The sequence below is a fragment of the Camelus bactrianus genome, chromosome 12 (genome assembly GCF_048773025.1).
Source record: "Camelus bactrianus isolate YW-2024 breed Bactrian camel chromosome 12, ASM4877302v1, whole genome shotgun sequence".
Taxonomy (NCBI): Eukaryota; Metazoa; Chordata; class Mammalia; order Artiodactyla; family Camelidae; genus Camelus; species Camelus bactrianus.
Genome location: NC_133550.1, coordinates 20,723,763 through 20,746,432, shown reverse-complemented (window position 1 = coordinate 20,746,432; position 22,670 = coordinate 20,723,763). Strand labels below are relative to the sequence as shown.

The following is a 22,670-nucleotide window of genomic DNA, read 5'->3' as shown; positions in this document are numbered from 1 at the left end:
TTCAATGGCTTCTTTCTCCAGGAATTAATATGGAAATGCCTTTTATTTCCTTTTGGAATTGTTTTTTCCTCTTGAGCAATAATGAACCATTTAAGTCAGTTAATCCTAAGAATGATCTAATGGAAAGAGCTAATTATAATAGTAAAATATAATAGTTGGACTTTCTTAATGAAATGGAAGGTTTATTACTGTTCTTCCTGTGGAGGATAATTTATATCAACATGTGTTTACTTAGTGGATGTATATTTTACTCAAAAGTTGTTGTAATACATACTTTTTTGAAATTGACATTAAACTCTAGATCTGAAAATATTATAATTTTTGCTGGATTTCTAACCATAGTCTTATTTTCTTTTCTTTCTAGAATTGTTCGAAATGCATATTATGTAATACATATTTTTAGTATATGCGATTATAGTTCAGTTCTCCATTTTTGATTCTCTGTTGTACTCAGTGAATCACAAACATTTTCTATGTAAGCACCTGCTTCTAATAAGGGATGATAGCCATCTGTTCAATGTTTTTAAATTCTCTTTGTATACTAAAGTAACAAGATTTGATCTGAATATTAATGGGACCATGCCCTTGGGGTACAAAAGTTTTAGGATTTTATACTTATCATATAAAGCTGTGTTTGTCTAACTAGAGAACATTTTTCTCCCTAATGATATTCTGGTGTGTTTTTTTGGATAATTTTCTTTGTTGGTGTCTCATCCATGGACGAATTGTCTTATTTTAGTTATATTTATTCTATTGCCATTTTTCAATTAGTAAATTTTAAACAAGAAAAATCGTGTTCTTATAAATTTACACAAATCAGTCATGAATTCTTCATATACTTATTTTAGTCTGATTGAAAGTGAAATTCAATTAATTTTCAAGTGCTCTGATCCAATTTCATTCTATAACTTTACTCTCTTATTCTAGATATAAGAAATAAGATGTATTAATTATCAAGGATTCTGATATTTAAAATGTTAAAATATTGACCTGGCCTTTAAAGAACCACCAGCAGTTCAGGAGGGTTCCCTTTTCTCCACACCCTTGCCAACACTTGTTATTTGTTGTCTTTTTGATAATAGCCATTCGGACTGGTGTGAGGTGATAGCTGATTGTGGTCCTGATTTGTGTTTCCCTGATGATTAGTGATGTTGAGGCCAAGGGTGGGGGCGAAGAGTCTCCATTTGCCGGGGTCCAGCTCCCAGGTCAGACCGGCTGTCTGTCCTCTCGATGACCTCCACCAGTAGGTGACTGGGATCCTTCCCAGGTCATTACGTTCCCAGTGAAGGTGAGTGGCTGCTCTGCTGGCCTTATTCCCTTGGGCCTGGCTCGGTCTCCTTACCTGACTTCCAAGACCATGACCCTTGATTCTTTGGCCTTCACTGGCATCTGTGGAATCAAACCCAAATGAGGTTCTGCCATGTTGGAAGCCAAAGTCTTTGTTTTCTCTGGAATCTAGAAGCCCTCGCTCTAGTCCGTCTTGCTTTAACAACTTCCCAGGAGCACCCCCATCTCTCACCTGGAAGCACAAACACTTCCACTTCTTCTCCTTTGAGATTGTTCAGTTGATTTCTGTGTTCAAGGCCTCCTGGTGAAAACCACTCCTTGTGAAGAAAAGGGACCCAGAACTTAGCATAAAAGTCTGACTGTGAGGGAGAAGGAAATGTTCCTTGACATTCTTTTGCTGATGAGAACACAGGAACAAAAAAAGTCAAGAAACCAAATAATTTCTTCTAATTCTCTTACACCTGTCTACCTCCATCTTCCATAATATATATGAGCTCATTGTATATTGGTTTAATATGCCTTTTAGGTCATTATCCTTATTATAAGTTTATGACATCCTAGTGGTTCTAAACCTACTGTATTTCCAGATAAGAGTCTGAGGTTCTAGGCCAGTTGGCTTGATTTTAACCAACATTCATAAAGATTAGTTCCTGTGCCCTCCAGTCCTCCCTTCCAACACATACATAGGCTTGTGTACCATGTTAATGCTTCTGATTGTTTTAAAATTAGTTTTCCAGTTACCTTGGCCATATCAAAGGTGATGGTTCATACAGTCCAAGACAGATTTTATTAGTAACATAAATATATATTCAGATTCACAAATATATCTAAGATTAAGGTAAGTTATTTATCACCTTATCAGAAGGGTACCCCTCTTAGTGATGTTCTTTGCTTCTGTTGATCTATGAAGACTGTTTTCACTCAGTTATCTCCTGAAACTCCTCTAAAGAAACATGTTAAAAAATTCTGAAGTCTGTGACCCATAGGAAAGGTGGCATATTACTTAGTGTCCAAACCAGGATGCTTCAGAATGGAAGGGGACACTATTAATAATTATGCCTGGACAACAGTTGTAAGCCACTACTGTCCCAGGCAAACCAAATGTATGGTCACACTGCACGGCGGAGATAGTGCCTTCTCATGTGACATCGTCAGGTAACTGAGGTTCTTGGTTTGATTAGATGGCACAGGAAGTCAACTGACAGCAGCCCCTGTACATGAGTTTCTAGTATGAGGGTGGACACTCAATGAGTTAACTTTGAAGTAGCTCACGGAAAACATTTTTAATGTGAATTTAATGTGACTTGACTCAACATTTGGGTCACACCAGTTTTGGCCTTAATAAATCGCAGCACCACTTTTATTGTGTGTTTCAAGTGAATTTCAAACCGTGTTAACTTGCCATTTTGTTCTAATGACGCTAATGACTGAAATTAGTGCCAGACAATGAGTTTGGCAATGACAGCGTAAATGGTGCTGTCACATTGCTCGTTTTACTAACTCTGTATTATTTCAGCCATGTACAGTTAATCCACTGTATTTTATTTGCAAAGCACTCTTACGTCACCAGCATTATTATCTGACTTTTAAAGTACATCCATTTAGTGAATTTTTTGACATATGCGTATGTTAAGAAGGAAATTCACATTTTAATTTTTAAGGAATTCTAATTGCTGGTCTTAGCAGGTCTTCAATATCAACTGCCTATTTAAATAAACAGCTCTTGGTTTGAAGCTGAAGGACTTGCAGCAAAGGGAACATTGAACACAGAGAGCCCATGAGTCTAAAATAAGGTCGCATTTTCGTTAAATACCCAAATGATGGTTGACTTCAAACACTTTCCTGCCCTGCTCACAGTTGTATCTCCAGCACCTAGAAACACAGCTGGCATGTAATAAGCACACAGTAAATATTTGTTCAATGAATGAGTAATATTTTTGTAGTTTGCTCTAAGAAATTCGCGGCATGAATTTTTTCTCAAGCACTCTGTGCTTAATATCTATTTATAGTATTCCTGTCAGTGTGTTGTGTGGAGACTTGCAAATCCCTGGCTGTCCATGATTATGATTCAGTTGATCAACAAGTTCTATAAGGCTGTAATTTGCAGTGTTAGCATCGTTTGCTCCAGTAGAACATTTCCCACATTCTTCTTTCAGTTACGTTTTACATTCCCCGTGACTTTCAGATTTGTCCTTTGCTTCCCTGGGGCAAGCCAAGAAACCAGATGATGTAACCAAATCTCCCTTTTTTGATCCATTTAGAGCTTTAGCTAAGGTAATGTTTCTGTTAGTCTGGTTTCCAAATGAAATCTAAGGTCCTGTTTTAATAAAAGGAAGGGACAAGGGAAACTTTAGTAGTTAAATCTTAAGAGATGATTTCTTCCTGTGCTCAGTGATCTACCTGACAGCTACTTCTGTCCCTAGAGAGAGAATTTCCAGATGGAAATATACATATTTTTTCCATAACTTTGACATAGCATCAAAAAAGGGAATGTTTTCTCTAGTGAGGAATTCTGTTGTAAGATTTCAGGCCTACCTGATTTTAGTTGTGGTTCCTAAATGTGCATCTTTCCACTTATCATTCATGATTTAGATACACTTTCTCTTGAGAGAAGCCAGGGTGACCTACATTCATTTTTTCCCTTAATTTCACATTTTTGAAAATCCTCTTCACTGTTCATGGTTCTAATGCTCTTAGATTTCTTCTCTATCATAGATCCAAATATTTATCTGGACTAATTATATTAGTAATTTTTACTTTAGCATTCATCTTATTTTTCTCCTTGAACTATTTGCATTTTAACATTCTTTTTTTCTTATTTTTTAACTGAAGGATAGTTGCCGATCAATATTATTTAAGTTACAGGTGTACAATATAGTGATTCACAATGTTTAAAAGTTATGCTCCATTTACGATTATAAAATGTTGACTATATTCCCTGTGTTGTACAATATATCCTTGTAGCTTATTTCATACCTAATAGTTTGTAACTTTCAATCCCCCACCCCTATGGTTGCCCTCCCTGTTCCCTTTCCCCATTGGTAACTACTAGTTTGTTCTCTATATCTGTGAGTCTTTCTGTTTTGTTTTGTTATATACACTAGTTTGTTTTACTTTTGAGATTCCACATTTAAGTGATATCATACAGTATTTGTCTTTCTCTGTGTGACTTATTCACTAGGCATAGTATCCCCCAAGTCCCTTCATGTAGTTGCAAATGGCACAATTTATTCTTCTTCATGGCTGGGTAGTATTCCTTGTGTATATATATACTACATCTTCTTTATCCATTCCTCTGTTGATGGACACAAGTTGCTTCCATATCTTGGCAATTGTAAATAATGCTGCTATGAACATTGGGGTGCATGAATCGTTTCAAATTACTGTTTTTGTTTTTTCAGATATATGCCCAAGAGTGGAACTGCTGGATCATATGGTAGTTCTATTTTTCTTTTTTTGAGGAACCTCCATACTGTTTTCCATAGAGGCTGCACCAATTCACATCCCCAGCAACGGTGCACGAGGGTTTCCTTTTCTCCACATCCTTGCCAGCATTTGTTATTTGTGTTCTTTTGTATGATAGCCATTCTGACAGGTGTGAAGTGGTATCTCATTGTGGTTTGGATTTGCATTTCCCTGATGATTAGCAATGTTGAGCATCTTTCCATGTGCCTGTTGGCCATCTGCAGGTCCTCTTTAAAAAAAAAAAATCTGTTCTTCTACCCATTTTTAAAATCTGTTTTTTTTTTTGATGTTGAGTTATGTGAACTGTTTATGTATTTTGGATATTAACCCCGTATCAGTTACATCATTTGCAAATATTTTCCCCTATTCAGTAGGTTGTCTTTTCATTTTTGTTGACAGTTTTCTTTGCTGTGCCAAAGCTTTTAAGTCTGATGTAGTTTCATTTGTTTATTTCCACTTTTCCTTCCTTTGCTTTAGGAGACAGATCAAAAAAATTATTGCTATAGTACATGTCAAAGTGTGTTCTGTTTATGTTTTCCTCTAGGAGTTTTATGGTTTCTGGTCTTACATTTTGGTCTTTAATCCATTTTGAATTTATTTTTGTTTACGGTGTTACAGAATGCTCTAACTTCATTCTTTCACGTGTAGCTGTCCAGTTTTCCTAGCACCACCTATTTTAGAGACTGTCTTTTTCTCCACTGTCTATTCTTGCTTCCTTGGTCCATATTGACCATTCTTTCTAATTTTAGCAGTTATCTTTGTAACTGGAATTTGAGGCATCAGAGTAGAAATTATGTTTTGCTAGGAGCCACACCAATTCCGTAACACAAGTGCACGCCACTAGGCCCCACACCCGCCCCACACACACCTGTGCACATGTCTGTGTGTGAGTGTGGATTTAGCTAAGAGTAAAAAGTCTAAGCCATCTGTCTCTTATGACAGAGACTTTATTTTTACTGCTCATTTTTTTGTACCTTCAACAATTGGATCTTCTTCTAAGTGAGGTCTGCCTTGGTTTTATCATCTGATCAGTATTGACAAAGATCTATGGAAACAGAAGGGAATTATATGGAATTTACGCAACGTCTTTACCATTTGCCTTCCTTAAGTGGTTTCAGTCTGGATGAACCAAAAACAATATTTTTAAAAAATAAAAAAATAGCAAGTAATAGAGTTGGAATTAGTCTCATTTTCATGCCAGCATCATGAGTGATCTCCAGATACTAGATTTTCACGTTAGTATCATTTGTTCTGGGATGATGGTACGGGGATTGTCTTGGACTTTGTCATTTATTTACCCAAAAGAGCAAAAAGGACATTAGGTAGTGATTTCACCCACCAGACAAGTCCTAGGGCAGAGGCTTCAGAATATGTGTGAGATGATAGAGATTCACTCAAATAAAGCAAAAATGTGTGAATTTTGAATTACAATGTACACTGATTTCCAATAATATTTATATTGCAGGTCAGTTGCTCCGGTTGAAAATGTTTCGGGAGGATCATGGGTCATGGATGACAATGTTCTTCAGCACAATTCTCTTCCTCTTCATATTTTCTCACATATACAACACGATTCTTCTAATGGATGGGAGCATGGGGTAGGTTATCTTTCCCCTTTCTACTGTGGTGAGTGTTATATTTGAAACTCGTAAGAATTCAAAAATTTTTGAGTTTGTAATAGCCTAAATCTTCATTACAGGTATTCTACCCCGATAAGGATAATCTGTGCATTTTTCTTTACTTAAGACATTTAGAGTCTTTGCTCCAAGAAGTTTATAGCATTTTACAATATTTGTATTGTGTTTCTTATTCTTCAGGCCTTTTCTGTGCGGCGGTTTGAGAGCAGGCATTTATTTCTTTATAGTGACAGAGAGTTTGAGAATCAGGGAATCTTATCGACTTGTTTATATTCACACAGTCAGTAGAGCTGTGCTGAGATGAAGGGCTCCAGGTTTGCAATCCCGTTGCTCTACAGTGCATGGCTCGATAAAAAGTACTTGATACTAAGGGTGTTTTTTTTTTTTTTTTTTAAATCTCTTGGCAGTTCCAACAGAGAGACCTTTGTTGTAAATGGGCCATTTTAAAAGTGGGCCACCCTGTGTTAAGTCCAGGGTTGTAATCTATACTTACCAAATCGCTAGTCAGATCACCATGGCATGAAGATGTGCTAAGAAGTAGACGGTAGATTTAAAAAAAAAAAAATGTCTCCAGTTCTTGGTTTGCTCTTTGTTAAGTTTTAAGGGCAGCATATAAGGAGGTTGGCTGAACTTACACCGCTGAGAATTAGGTTAGTGACAATAATAAGCCACTTTAGATATTTGCTGTGCACTGAAGTAGTTCCTAAGGAAGGCTTTGATCTGTCCTCCCCAGCAGATTGGAAAGCTAGCTAATATCCTGTTCTTCTAAATTTCACCTGGGCAAGACTGTCAGCCGGAGCTATAATGCAGTTGTTTTAATGTTATGTATAGATTTTAGCCACCACTGTTCAGTGCTGAGAGGGATAGCTCAATTAAAATTTTATTGTTTTTTTCCCCACCATTAAAGGAGATGACTAGTAAAGGAAAAGCAGATATTTCACAAGGTTTATACTGTAGTTCATACCAACAAGTGGTGAATTCAAGAATGTGATTGTAGATCGAATGTTTATGCTTTAGGAAGTTATTAAAATGCTTTGTCTGTCATTATTCTTGGGCTTTGAATGATGCCATTCATACCGGGTCTTTTTTTTTTTTTTTTCCTTTTATTGTCTATTTAATATCCATAACATCTGGAATGATGACTTCTCATTCCTGGTACTGGTTATGTGTGTCTTTGCACGTCATTTTGGGATTCGTATGGCTAGACTTTTACCAATTTTATTGATCTTCTTCAAGAACCAGATTTTGGTTTCTCTGACTTTCTCAGCAGTTACTTATGTTCTGTTTTATTGATTGCTGCTCATATCATTTCTTTCATTCTGATTATTTGGGGCTTTATTTGCTCTTCTTTTTCTAGTTTCTGAGGCCGGGTCTATTTTTAAATGGTGGAGTTACAGATTCTAACTCACGGTGAGTCAGAACGACCTCAGCTTTAGAGCAGTGCAATATAACAGAACGGGTAATGGTGCTCTTGAAATCACCTAATCTCTCTGAACTTAAAATCTGTCTGAGAGGAACTGTGCATGCTCAGCACTGGGACCAGAAGGGGAAAGGATTCATGTATAACTTTCTCTTGTTTAAGCTGCTGCTGGAAATGAAACATTAAATAGTACATGTATATAAAACATATCCTTTGCTGAGAGGCTGACTTTTTCTCTAGTTCTATTTTTTCTAACATAAACCCAATGAGCTCTGTGCTAACCAGAACTACTTATTCTAAGGAAAGAAGCGTACTTAAGAATAAGAAATTAAATGCAATACTAGTATCCCTGGCACGTTGTAAAACACTCAGTAGCCAATAATCAAACCAACCCTAATGAGAACTAACAGTTACTGACCACATGGTACCAGCCATGAATTGTCTCAGCTCAGCCTCACAGTGACCCTCTGTAGTAGGTATTTTTATTATCTCCATTTTTCAGATCGAGAAAGGGAGGACCACAGAGGTTTCATCACTTGTCCGAGGTTACATTATAATTAAATCTCTATTTTAAACAACAGTGGAGAAGGAGTTGAGCTATTTAGGTGGTGAATTCTAATAATACAGCCTGCGCTTAGGCTCACACAGATTTGATGGATGGTCACTTCTGTTGCTCATTCACCATATGCGGCGTATCAGCCTTTCTTTGTATTTTTTTTCATTCAAGCTGAATTTGAAAATTGAAAGAAGTAGGAGGTACGTGCAGGCAATAAGAGAAGGGTTAGTCTAGAATTTATGCCTATCTAGCTTAGGTAAAACTGAAGGTGATTCTCTTATTCTCAGACTAAGTATGGTATTCCGTATTCTTACGTAACTCTTGAACTCTTCGCCAATATGCCTCATCTTTGTTGAAAAGGATGTTTTCTCGAGAGGACATCTTTAATGTGCCACTCTTTACAAATTCAAAGCAAGAGACAAAGGGTTGAGTTCTACAGATTAAAAAATTAAACTGCCATTTATAAAAGATGCATTAGCTACTGACAGGCATATGCAGAATAGATAAACAAGATTATACTGCATAGCACAGGGAAATATACACAAGATCTTGTGGTAGCTCACAGCGAAAAAAATGTGACAATGAATATATGGATGTTCATGTATAACTGAAGAATTGTGCTCTACACTGGAATTTGACACAACATTGTAAAATGACTATAACTCAATAAAAACATGTTAAAAAAAAAGATGCATTAGTGACGATTATGACACATGCCGTTTGAACTAGTGAGCACTTTGATGTCAGAATGTAAACCTGGAGGAAAATCAGTTCTTAGACCAACTGTGGATACCAGCTGTGCTTCTGGCGTGCTCCAGGAGACACCACGTTATTGGAGGCAGTGCCCCATCCTGTTCAGGGCAGGGAATGGTGGAGCCAGAGGGTGCAGAAAGGACGGTAGGCGCACGGATATCACCACTGACCGGTTTTGATACCAGGTGATTGCTGGTGGTCGAGGGGAATTCAGGGTTCTTTACACTGAGTCTGATTTGCGCTGGGGATTTAAACCTATGCTGGTCTGTGGATTTTTCCAGAAATATTGGTCTACAAACATTCCAAAAAGGGCTTCCAGGATTTTCTATGGTGCCTGAGCTTGTGTTCATGTATTTTAGAACTCCTTCCTGGGACAGAAGCCTTTAGGTCTACAAAGAGTAGATTTAGGGTTTCAGAGAGGAAAAAAGGAATTCCCCTAGACTGATTTTTTTTTTTTTTTATCCCTTTTCCCCCTCAATTTTAGGACTGGTTGTAAATTTAGGCTAAGCCAGGGTCCCTTGGTCCCTGTCATAAAGATCAAAATCCCTAGGTTTATGTGACCAGAACCTCAATCGTTTTAGCCAGAGCTGACCTGCCTGCTCCTGGAGTTCCCATTACGGTGAGTTCCCTGAAGTAGGCACGGGCTTTTAGGGCGTAAGCCATCTGTGGGCGGCCAGGCTGAGAGGCGGTGAGACGGAGAGGGAAAGTAGGGCGTTAGAGATGGGCTAGAAGGAACCAAGGCTCAGACAACCTACGTTTCCCACACCGAGGAGAAGTCTCCTCTCGCCTTTGATTCTCCTTCCACCCCCCACACCTAATGCCACTGAAGGAATCTCTGCTGTCATAGCTTCTTTATTCTCTAAGTCACCACGATGAAACTAAATTCATCTTCCATAAGTGTTTGAAGATGTAGGTGAGGGTTCTGCTGCAGAGAAGGCTCTCATCCTGGCCAGAGTTCCACATCTAGACATGTTATGAGCAACTTCCTTTCTACAAGGTGGCAGCCCAGGTACCCTGAAACCTCCCCTCCTACAAAAGTCTTTAGAAATGCTGAAAAATATAATGCAGCCTCTTTTTTCCCCCTCATTTAATTTTATTTGCATATTTTTATTTTTTAGATGCAGTGATGATTGATTGAAATACAGTTGACATACAATATGATGTCAGTTTCAGGTATACTGCATAGTGATTTGACATTTGCATACATTGTGCAATGATCACCATGACAAGTCTAGTAACCATCTGTCCCCATACAAAGTTATTACAATGTTCTTGACCATATTCCCTATGCTGTATATGACATCCCTGTGACTTACTTAGTTTATAACTCAAAGTTTGTACCTCAGTCTCCTTCACCTCCTTTGCCCTCGTCACCCCCCTCCCTTCTGGCAGCCACCTCTTTATTCTCTGTATCTATACTGTTTTCATTTTGTTTTGTGTCTTTGTTTTTCAGATGGCATGTAAATATGAGATCATGCAGTCTGTGTCTTTCTCTGACTTATTTCACTTAGCATAATTCCCTCTAGATCCATCCATGTTGTTGCAATAGTAGAATTTCATTTCTCTTTTTATGACCAATATTCCATTGTGTGTATATATACTTTAGATATATATTTTCTTTATCTCTTCATCAATGGATGGACACTTAGGTTGTTTCCATATCTTGGCTATTATAAATAATGCTGCAATGAACATTGTTGTGCATTTATCTTTTCAAATTAGTGTTTTTTGGCGGGGGGTAAATAACCAGAAGTGAAATTGCTAGATCATACGATAGTTCTATTTTTCATTTTCTGAGGACCTTGCATACTGTTTTCCATAGTGGTGTGCCAATTTGCAATTCCACCAACAGTGCAGGAGGGTTCCCTTTCCTCCACATCCTTGCCAACACTTGTTATTTGTTGTCTTTTTTTTTTTTTTTTGCATTTTACCACATATTTTTGTCTTTATTTCATAATTACTTTTATTTATTTATTTTTATTGAGTTATAGTCATTTTACAATGTTGTGTCAATTTCCAGTGTAGAGCACTATTTTTCAGTTATACATGAACATACATACATTCATTGTCACTTTGTTTTTTGCGGTGAGCTACCACAAGATCTTGTATATATTTGCCTGTGCTATACAGTATAATCTTGTTTATCTATTGTACATATGCCTGTCAGTATCTACAAATTTCGAACTCCCAGTCTGTCCCTTCCCACCCACCTCCCCTCTGGCAACCACAAGTTTGTATTCTATGTCTATGAGTCTGTTTCTGTTTTGTATTTATCTTTGTTTGTTTGTTTGTTTTTAGATTCCACATATGAGCGATCTCATATGGTATTTTTCTTTTTCTTTCTGGCTTACTTCACTTAGAATGACATGAACAGGTGTGAGGTGATACCTCATTGTGGTCTTGATTTGCATTTCCCTGACGATTAGTGATGTTGAGCATCTTTTCATGTGCCCGTTGGTCATCTGTATGTCTTTGGAGAAATATCTATTCAGATCATCTGCCCACTTTTAAATCTGGTTTGTTTGTTTTTTTGAGTTGTATGAGTTCTTTGTATATTTTAAATATTGACCTCTTATCAGATACATTATTTGCAAATACCTTCTCCCATTTGGTAGGCGACTTTTTCATTTTGTTGATCGTTTTCTTTGCTGTGCAAAAAGTTTTTAGTTTGATGTAGTCCAATTTGTTTATTTTTGCTTTCATTTCCCTTGGCTGAGGAGACAGAGCCAAAAAAAATATTGCTAAGACTTATGTAAAAGAGCATACTGCCTATGTTTTCTTCTGGGAGTTTTATGGTCTCAGATCTTACATTTAAATCTTTAATCTACTTTGAGTTTATTTTTGTATATGGTGTGAGAAAATAGTCCAGTTTGATTTTTCTTGGTTTGTACCTTCTGTACAAGGTAGACTCTATAAATGCACATAGATGAGCTTACCCAGAAGAAAGGACAAACCCTGAGGCCAGAAATGGGGAAGGATCTGAACACCAGGACAGAGAGCCTATGAAGTGACTCTCAGGCAGTGACTTAGGGACTTGAATTTAACTCTCACATCAGGACCAAAAACAAGGATGTGGGCTTGTATTAAGTGAGAAATTGAAGCAGAAGCCCCCACATCAGAGGGTCCCGCAAACTGCTACTGAGAAAGGATGGGCTGCAAAACATATAACCACCAGCACGGGCGGCGTCTAGGAAGCCTGTCTGACTTAGACTGGGCTTTGGGTGGAAATGAAATCTTCCAGGAACTCATAGCCACAGGTGTGGTTTTATGGTTTTCATATACGTTTCCTTTGGGTTTTAGACCCCACCCCCTGCCCCAAATCTCCCTGGCCATTCTCTTCTCCCAGTTTCAAGTTTCTGCTTCTCTCTGGAGGCCCCCCTCTCCAGTAACTTCCAGAATTCCTTTGGTTCACTATACACAGCGATGTAGTTCCCTCTCTTCTCAACTTCTGTCCACTTTGATTTATCTGAGGCTTTTCCTTTTACAACCAAAATCACATTAATGCCTGTTGCCATCAAAGGGACCAATACTCTGCAATGAATGCTGTGACTTCTCAGAGTAAGAAGGGTCTCCTGCCATGGCATTTTGGTTTTGCAGTGTTTTTAAAATAGTAGTTGTCCTTTCTCCTTTCATTCAGGTGTGTATTTAATTAACTATCTCTTGGGAGAGAAAAATGAAGACACTCAAAGAGAAAGAGGCAAAGTGATCAAGCAAGTTGAAATTAGGGTTATGCAGTAATCACAGGTCAACAATACGCCGCTGTTTACATACAGAAAGCTCAAGACAATGAGACAAATAGAAGAGAAACATGAAACCATTGTCTTCCACAGTTATGGGACTTGGTTAAAAATGATGCCAAATAGATCTCTCTCCAATTTTTAAAATCTCCTGTGTGTTCAGCTAGGTGTCTTAGAGGCAACCTATTAGAAATTCTCTAGCAGTAGAAATGAAGAACCCTGTGCTCCCACGTCCAGGGTGAGGACTTCACTGGCCAAAACTGAGTGAGTCACAGAGGGCTGGGAAAGATTTTTAGTGAGTTTGGTCATTTCAAACCCTTTCTGAAGTTGTCTTTCTAAAGAACTTCTTAGTCATGGAATTTTTATGGCATCTATAGTATTAAGCCCTAATTTAGGAAAAGCTCTCCTGGTCTTCTCAAATATACCGATCCCCCAAAAGATGACACATGTGTCATGTTTAAGGAATGAAATGGTGGGAAAGCAAAGCTATGTTGAGGTTTGTAGAGAAGATTCTCAAAAGAGCCACTTGATGGCAGCAAAGGGCATGTTTTCAGTCCCGATAGTTTCAATGTATCCTGTTTCAAGGCAGGTTTTCTCCCTTGAAAAGAAGACTCTTCCGCCTTCTGAATTTCTGAAACCTGGTGTTAAAATATTTACCTTCCTAGTGGTTGACGGACTTTCTGAAGAAATCCACCCAGGGAGCGCTATAATAAACCCTTATTTTGTGATGTGCTTGGCCCCCCTCCTATGTTCGAAAACAGGTTTAAATAATCGTACGTATTAACATCCCTGTACACGTACACATCTATATGTTTATAGACTTATTCCAGTGTTACAAGGATAAATATTGTGCTTCGCACTGAGGAAATGAGACACTTGACTCAATAATAAAAATTCCTCCGTGAGCTAGAATGAGTTTCCAGAGTAGGACAGGAAGCCCATGTTCTCCGGTGTTACTCACAAAGAAAAGCCTTGTGTTTCCTCACAGAAAGCCTTTTCTAGAGGAGCTTTGCGAATATTAATCTATCAGGATGTGTTAGGTACTGCAGGGACAGAGTTTGAGAAGTAAGACAAAGTGATTCAGGCAATTTTGAAAAGTAGTATTCATATTCAGAACCTGAAAGAAAATGGAAGTGAGAATAGGCAATGGGTATAATGAAAGCGGACTAGACTGTCTCTCTTCTGTCCCCGTTCTGATCAGTTTTAGTAAGAAGTTCTAGGGGGCCCTCACTGACGGAGCGCAGTGAGCACTGTCAGTGAGTGGGATGTGAGGGTGGGTGGTGGAGGGGGGGTGATGGGAGGGAGTGCCTGAAATGGACTCTCGCCCAAAATCTAAAATGGGTGGCTGCTGTGTACAGAGGGGCAGTGAAAGGATGAATAAGAAAACATGTGAGAGACTAGCAGAGACTTGTTTGTAGGTTGTATGAAAAATTATTTAAGCTCTAATAATGCTTCTTTTTGGCCTGTTTACATTATTTATCTATTATTCTTTCAACACACAATTCAAAACTAAGAATAACTTACAAGAAAAAATGATCAGTGGGTAATTGATGTTTAAGTGAAGATCTGAAAATATTCTTGTACAAATATTAAATCCTTTCAAAGTCCATGCTCACAGCTGACCCAGGCCTTAGCCTGTCATGTTCTTATCCTCATTTTTTTTTTAAAGATGATGGATACCCTGGTCCCTCAGTGTGTCCACATATTGTATCAGAAAAGACTGATTTATAGCTTCAGTTTCTGTTGCCAGGGTTGTAGGATTCAGCACCTTATTTGCCCAAAGCTGAATTATCCTTAAATGGAAAAAAAATCAGTGTGAAATTTTACTCCAGGCAGTACTTTTTCCTTTACTAAGTTCACTATTTTTAAAACCTTCACTAATACCGTCAGGTTCCTTAATCAAACTTTTTTCCTCTTTCCAGTCACCCACTGGTCTAGAAGTGGGAGCCCAGGAACATGTTTTTATTGTTAAGACCCAAGGTTTTCACTTGCTTTGGATCTTTAAGTGTGGAGTTGGTTGACCTGCTATCATTGTTTACACTGGTAGCTTGGTTCTAAGGAAGGACTGTTTGGAAGTTTGTTTATTTATTTTGAAAGATGCTAAATTTCTTTTGGGAAATGACAAGAAAAAATTTAGCTCATCTTTTATAATGTTAAACTCTATAGTTTTTGTATAACCCAAGCTGACAAAGTGACTAAAGTATAGCTATTTAAATTGTAAATGAAAAAAGCAATAGGATATTACGTTCAATGGTACGTAATAAGACAAGGAATTCAAAGATGGGTAAAGGATGGGGGCCTGGGGCAGGATTCGGGAGCTCTAGTGGGGAGAAGGCTCAGCCGTAAGTACAGATGGAGCCTGGAAGTACTTGAGTCAATAGCTGAAAAGCTTGATTGGCTGCTCATACAAGGCTGAATGCAAATTTTGCTGGAGTGGTGCTTTAAATAATTTGTTGGCTTCACTCTTAATTAGGCTAAACATTGACTTGCTTGTACATTTAATTCACAATTACAGCACAATTAATAACTAAGGCTGGGAGGAAGGGGCAGAGCTGGTTGCCCAGAATGGGCTGTTGAGAAGAAAAGCTGGAAATGAATGGCTGAGTCTGGTCAAGAGGACTGACCCAGTGGGGCACTGGGGGGAGGGACAGAAAGAGGGAGAAGGGTGTGGGGGAGAGAGACAGACAGACTTATTTAACCAGAGGAAGTATAGCAACAGGGCTCAGGGGGCTGCTTTGTAAAAATTTTATTTATTTATTTTTAAATTGAAGTATAGCTGATTTAGAATGTTGTGTTAGCTTTTGGTGTACAAAAAAGTGATTAAGTTATATATATATGGAATATATATATATATATATATTTTTTTTTTTTTAATATTCTATTCCATTATGGTGTATTACACAATACTGAATATAGTGCCCTGTGCTCTACAGTAGGACCTTGTTGTTTATCTGTTTTTTATATAGTAGTTTGTATCTGCTAATCTCAAACTCCTAATTTATCCCTTCCCTCTCCTCTTTCCTCCCTGGTAACCATAAGTGTGTTTTTTATGTCTGCGAGTCTGTTTCTGTTTTGTAAATAAGTTTATTTGTCATAGTTTAGATTCCACACGTAAGTGATATCACATGGTATTTGTCTTTCTCTGTCTGATTTTCTTCACGTAGCATGGTAATTTCTGGGTCCATCCATGTTGCTACTGTTGGCATTATTTCATTCTTTTTTATGGCTGAGTAGTATTCCATTGTGTGTACATACCACATCTTGTTTGTCCAGTCATCTGTCAAAAGACATTTAGGTTGTTTCCATATCTTGGCTATTGTAAAAAGTGCTGCTATGAACATTGGGGTGCATGTATGTTTTCAAATTATAGTTTTCTCTATATATATGCCCAAGAGTGGGATTGTTGGATCATATGGCAACTCTAGTTTTAGTTTTTAAGGAACCTCCATACTGTCTTCCATAGAGGCTGCGTCAATTTACATTCAGATGGCAGCTTTTAATACTACTGGTTGTGCATTACTTGGTTTTGAAAGTACAAAGGTAGAATAGTGCAGATTGTCCAAATTGTCACAATTTTATCATTAGTGTTGTCTGAATTGATGAAGTTTAAAAGCATTAATGAAAAACATACTCAGTGCTGCGTCCTTACTACCCTACGGGAACATGTTATTATCTGTCCAGAATTGACACTGATTTGACACACTTAAGAGGTTTTCTGTGATCGTTATTCATGGTTGCTTATTTCAACTCTCATTAAGTAATTAATTAGCTCATTACTGGGGAAAAATTATGATCCAGGAATCAGATACCTAGATTGTAGCCCCTTCTTAGGAACTTACTGCAAAAATAACTCAGAGAAGTTAGACAGTTTCCTTTTTTTTTAAGAAATGGATTTTTGTAATGGGGTTGGTATTAGTGTTAGTGTCATCATCATCATCATTAATCTGGGGGGAATGTGTGCTTCCAAAGTGGAGGGAAAAAACTAAATTTAAAGTGGCTAAAAATCTTTAGTTTTGCTTTGAATGGAAGGCGATGTGGTGTGGTAGAAACAGTGTGGACGTTTGTCCTGACACTCCGTAGCTCTGTGACCCCAGGGAAACTGCACTTCCTGAGCCTGAGTTCCTCCAGCATAAAATGGGGGTGTTAGTGCCTACCTTCGCGTTGTGGTGACAATCAGAGATAACGAGGTGTGCAAAGCAACTGATGTGGTGCCCGCCACACAGTGGGCTCCTGATAAATGCTAGCTGCTGTTATAATAACTGAAAGCATGTATTTTAGTTTCGTAAATAGTTTAGGTCTCATTAAATATCAGTTGTTATAATAACTGTAAGCACTTTGGTTACTATAGTGAAATGATGTCATTTAGGGCAATGATCTATTTACATTATTGTATAATTATAATAATTATTATCAATTTCATAAAAATGCCCAAATAAATGCCTGGCACCAGTAGGTCTTCAATAAATATTAATATTACGACGCCATCATCCGTGATACATGATCGTAAATTTCCTTGATTTAGGAGTGAATGGAATACACAGCACCTGGCTCGAATGCTATTGGAATGCATCTTTATGAGTGTACATAAGCTAGTCTTTCTTTTATTTTTCATCAATGAAAAGTAAATACAGAAATCTAATGTAATATTTCACAAGGATTCAAAAAAGGAAATCAAACATACTAAGCTCCTAAATGATTATTTGCTAATTTTGACCTTTTTGGAAAGAGAGGGAAAATTGAGTGGAATTATGGATGATATAATGGAAATTAACGACACAGTGGTCTGTGCGTGCACGCATGTGTGCTGTGTGTGTATCCATTATCTAGAGACTACCTGATGATAAATATCTTCATATTCCATCTCAATTCCTCTTTCCCAGTGGTGAACATACTGGAAATAAATACTTTCCAGACATGAAAAATTGATGTATATGACAGCCCAAGGCTCAAAGTTTACCAGAAGTTATATAGTTTAATAAATTAGTAAGAGATGACCCAGCACGAACTTAGAAAGTGACATTTCTGTGCCAAGTTACCCCATTTGTAATCTATTAACCCCGTATTTATTCTTGAGGGATTGATGAAAAACAGTAAATGGAGTTCTATTGGTAAAATATTTCATTGATCAAAAGTTCCCCATCCCTTTCACGTCAGCACAATTGTACACACTGCTCTGGCTGCTTGGATCGGAATGTCTACAGCCTCTTTTGCACCAGGTCAGGAGGCTAATGACATTTTCATGCTGAAGAAAAGTAAGCCTGCCTGTGCGCTCCTTGAGGGGAGAACCACTTTGGAACCGGTTAACTTCTCTCTCTGGCAGTTCCCTTAGGCTACCACGAGGCTGCCCTGACACTCTACTTTTTCCCTAGAGAAGCAAATGTATGTAATACACTTGCTCAAGATAGTGTCAAAAGACATGGGGGAGCGTAATAATAATTGCAATATTGAAATTCCTTAGAAACGGGATACTCAAAGACTGACCCTGGTTTAAGTAATGTATTAAAGGAATATCCTTCCCTAATTCAAAAAACTATATTACATCCTTTATAATAAAAGATTAATAAAAACAAAAAAGTTGAAGAAAGTAAAGGGGTATTAGATTTTGACTTACATTTTGTAGTCCATGTATTTTAATTATCTCTTCCTAAAATATATATTTTAAAAGATTAGGAGGATGGTTCCCAGGTATGCTGCAAAGTATAAGATATTCAGCATCCTGTACAGTAACAAGAAAAATGTATGTATGTCAGGTATAAAATACCTTTTTTTTGGCCAAAAATTAATAGATTTGTTTGCTTCAAGACTGTCCATGTACTATCTATAATGTGTATTCTGTTATTTTTAATATACTATAAAATATATATAGCAGTATATGTTATTCAATATATGATTATATATGTGTAAAATGTTAATTATTAGGTAATCAAATCAGTTTATTAATTAAACCATTTACTTTTATTTGAGAATTTGATGCACAAACTTAAAGCTAAGCACTCAAAATAAATCACTGAAGATAAAGTCATGAGTAACTACCCAGAGAGAAGAAATTGCAGTAGTAGGTGTACACTGAATCATACAGAGCCATCTTAATTGAATGTGGCTATACATAAAACAGAAATAAATAGGATTTTGTAGGTGTTAAATGAGCAACAGATGTGACATTTCTGTTGGGATTATGTCAACTTAATGCATATGCAGCGTTCAGCAGAAAGGAGAAAGCTAAGTAAGGTTCTTAAACAATTTAAGTGTCTGGAGAAGATGGCCTTGGTGATCATTTCACTACACCATCTACGGGTGGGAGTCAGTTTAGTGTAAGTTTATGAAAATTCAATGACCTAAACTAGGAAAGAAGCTAGATTTGTGCACCCGTTTGGTGAATTGCTTCCAGAGAATTCTCTCACTACCAAGACCTTCTGGCTGTGGGACCGTTTTCTTAATTAAAATTCACAATTGTCATTTCTCCTTGTGTTTCTTAGGAACAAGGTCTCAGACAAAGCCAGAGCTATTGACACTGTTTATTTCCCTGAGCTCAGCCTCACTGAGTAACAACACACTTTTTGAGTACCTACTTTGGGTACCAATCACCAGTTATAAAGTCTAATCTCCCTGAGATCAAACAAGTATCCAGAGCTGGTTCAAGAAGCAGGTTACGGATACATTTCATCATAGCCAGACAACGAGTGATGATAAATTATAAAGACAAGGTAAGACTCTAGGAATAAGTGATCCAAAGAGAGACTGGCAACAAGAAATTACCAGTAGTGATGGTTATAGACTAAATCGATAGGTTACTTAGGTTACTTAAGAATCAGTGACAAGGTAGAACTAATGTCAGGAGTTTTGGAGAATCTAATGGTCACTGTGGACCCTCTTCCCAAACCTCCCAAATTTTGTGTACAGTATGAGGAAGTTTCTGGACTCATGTTGTGAGACACTGAAGCAGGTGTTTGAAAATTAGGACACTAAATAGGAGTCTCCACAGAAAAGATCTTTAAGATACATCAGTCAGGATAGATTAGTGTCTGTCTCAGTAACAAATAAATCTTACTTCTTAGTAACAAATATATTCTGCTTTTCCTTCCTACATATAATGCCTTTCCTAGCCTTCTTCACCTTCTAATACACAATGTCTTTCTTTCTATGAAGGGGAAATATAAAATGATTTTTAAGGAATCATCATACCTATGATTTGACATAAAAGGCATTGCTGAATTTCACATCAAAATCTAATACTTATTCAGTTGTATATGGTGATAGTATTAGATGGCCGATCAGGATGGTCCATGTGCAGTGATTGATCAGAGGAGAAATCTATTTGCCAGCAGGAAGGGAAGGTATCAAGGTTGTTACACTGGACCGACTGGTGGTTGGTATGGTTCAGTTCTTGTCTACAGCTTGTATACATTCTGATTTGGTGAATACATCCGCGCTAATTGGTACTTCTTATGCCATGTCTGTTCTAAAGACTTTGAATATCCCTCCTGGTTAGTAGAAATAATGAGTGAATTCAGGAGAAAAGACACAGGTCAGTGGAATCTTAGGAAAAAAAGGATAAAATGTATAAAAGTCAGAGGAATTATGAAGTGTTTTACCTGCTTATGTCTGCAAAATTGAGATGAGTCACGAACACAGAATTTGATCAGTTAGAGTAGAGGAGCCAACTGAGGCTGAACTTATGCACCCCTCCTGGTTTCCCTGGCAACAGGACCCCCTTCCGAAGCAAGTAATAATATAGTGCTAGTAATAACCGTAGGTAGAAAAATATGTGTTCAAGTTAACTTCTACGTCTGGGAAAGTTAGGGGAGGAGTTTGCTAAAGGCAATGGATGAGGTCAAGAGAGGGGAAGAATTTGAATTAAAAAAAGAAAAAAAAAAAGAATTAAATTAAGCCAGAGCTAGAAAGCTTCTGGGCATAGCACTGCATAGAGCAATGTTTCTTCTGTGACTTTGGTGGAAGCCAGGGTGGATAGTAAATCATATCATTGCATATCTACATTAGCTCTTCCATCACAGCCCAGAAAAAGCACTGGACTGAGAAATTGTGACCTGTGTAAATTGGCTTGGACTGGAGCCACCTGCTGTGTGAATTGTTCTGCCTGACTCTTCCATTTACCCAGGAAGTTCTCATTTACCCAGAAAGATCAAGAGACAGTGAAAACAGATATTGTCCATGTATTTCTGTGAATTTAGTTTACTTCGTTTTTAATGTTGTCCTTAGGGGTTTTTTCCTTGCCAAATACATCTTTTCAAATTCTGCTCTGAGCCTTTCCCCCTTTTATTAAATATGTGTCGAGTGTGCACCATTACATGGGGAACTGAGAGGTTAGAAAGAGTCCGCAGTGGGAACCTCCCTCTTTCAACTCTGTTTTTCCTTCTCCGAACCTTTCTCACTAAAAAGCAGAAGAGACATAAGGGGGAAAAAAACGCACACAGTATTAACTAAAAATAAGATGGCTTTAAAATTTATTATGTAATTCAGGACACTTTTGAATACGAATGGGAGTGCTGTTAATAGTAATATGGGAGAAAAGGCCCAAACTGAGATGTCCAGGGCTTACCTAAAAGCAGTAGGAGAGATCAGAGGGACCAGGAGGGAAAGAGAATCATCTGAGGGTGTTCCAGAAGAAAAGCTTGGCCTTGATGCATGCTGAGTATTCCTGGACAGTTGTAATGACTTTGCAGTCAAGTTCTATTCTAATAGGGACTATGAGATTATTTTAAGACGAAAGATCTCATTGCTCTCCTCCAGGAATAACCTGAATCAGGTTAAAATGTAGTAAGGATGAATTGCTAAGGAAAAAAAAAAATGAAGTCAGGAATCCACATTCATTGTGAGCCTTAGAAAAGGTTCACTTTAATGACTCACCAAAGGGCAGACTGACCAATGTGATTCCTTATTCTGCACCCAAGGATGTAGTGTAAGAACATTAAAATCAGTTCCATTTTGCTTAGGGCAAAGCTTTGAAGCCCCATTTTCTCATCTCAGGTCCCAAGAGAAGTAAAGAAGTGTCCTTGTAATGTGAGAAAATGACTGCAGCTGTGTGCAGTGAGCAGCCTCTGAGATGGTCGCAATGAGCGCCCCCTCCCGGTGTTCAGGCCCTCGTGTTCCCTCCCCTTGAGTGGAGGTTGAACCTAGTGGCTCACTTCTAATGAATCAAATATGGTAAAAATGATGGGATGTTAATTCCAAGATTAGGTTCCTGTCTTGCTTGTCTTCCTTCCCCTTCCCTTCCTATTCCTCCCCTTCCCTCCCCTCTCCTTCCATCCCTTCTCTCTGTCCCCCACCAGCCCTTATTCTGGGGAACAAACTGCCACATTGGGAGCTGTCTTACAGGGAGGCCCCCCGGCAAGAAGCTGTCCCGCAACACAGCAAGCAAGGACCTGAGTCCTGCCAGTAGTCGCGTGAGTGAGCTTGCAGGCAGATCCTCCCCAGATCAAGCCTTGAGAAATTGTAGCCTAGGCTGATATGGTGATTATAGCCTGTGAGATCCCGAGCCCCTCAGCCACAGGACCCCGTTCAACGGTGCTCAGATTCCCGATCCACAGAAACTATAAGATAATAATTGTTTGTTACCTTAAATTGTTACATTTGAGGATGATTTGGTTTCCAGCATTAGATAACTAATACAATGTGTTTAAAAGAGTGGGTTCTATGTGATGAAAATGTTCAGAAAGAAGAACAGTATATACATATTTACAGACACACACACACACACATCCAGAATGGCCACAAAATCCCTGTGTCTGCTGGGTCGGAGTTTTTCCTATGCTTTCCTTCTTTCTCTGCACTAATTTTATTTTCAGCTCTATGTTTAT

The 22,670-nt window shown here is 38.0% G+C and overlaps 1 protein-coding gene across 8 annotated transcripts in view; it reads left to right on the top strand.

Annotated features, from left to right (window-relative positions):
* The window catches only part of TMEM117 (transmembrane protein 117), a 442,663-nt gene that overhangs the window by 103,167 nt on the left and 316,826 nt on the right, over positions 1–22,670 (top strand). For all 8 annotated transcript variants that reach the window (XM_074375002.1, XM_074375000.1, XM_074375001.1 and 5 more), the window contains one exon: positions 6,218–6,350. In XM_074375002.1, the coding sequence (XP_074231103.1) occupies positions 6,218–6,350 (133 nt within the window). The remainder of the gene's footprint in view (positions 1–6,217; positions 6,351–22,670) is intronic.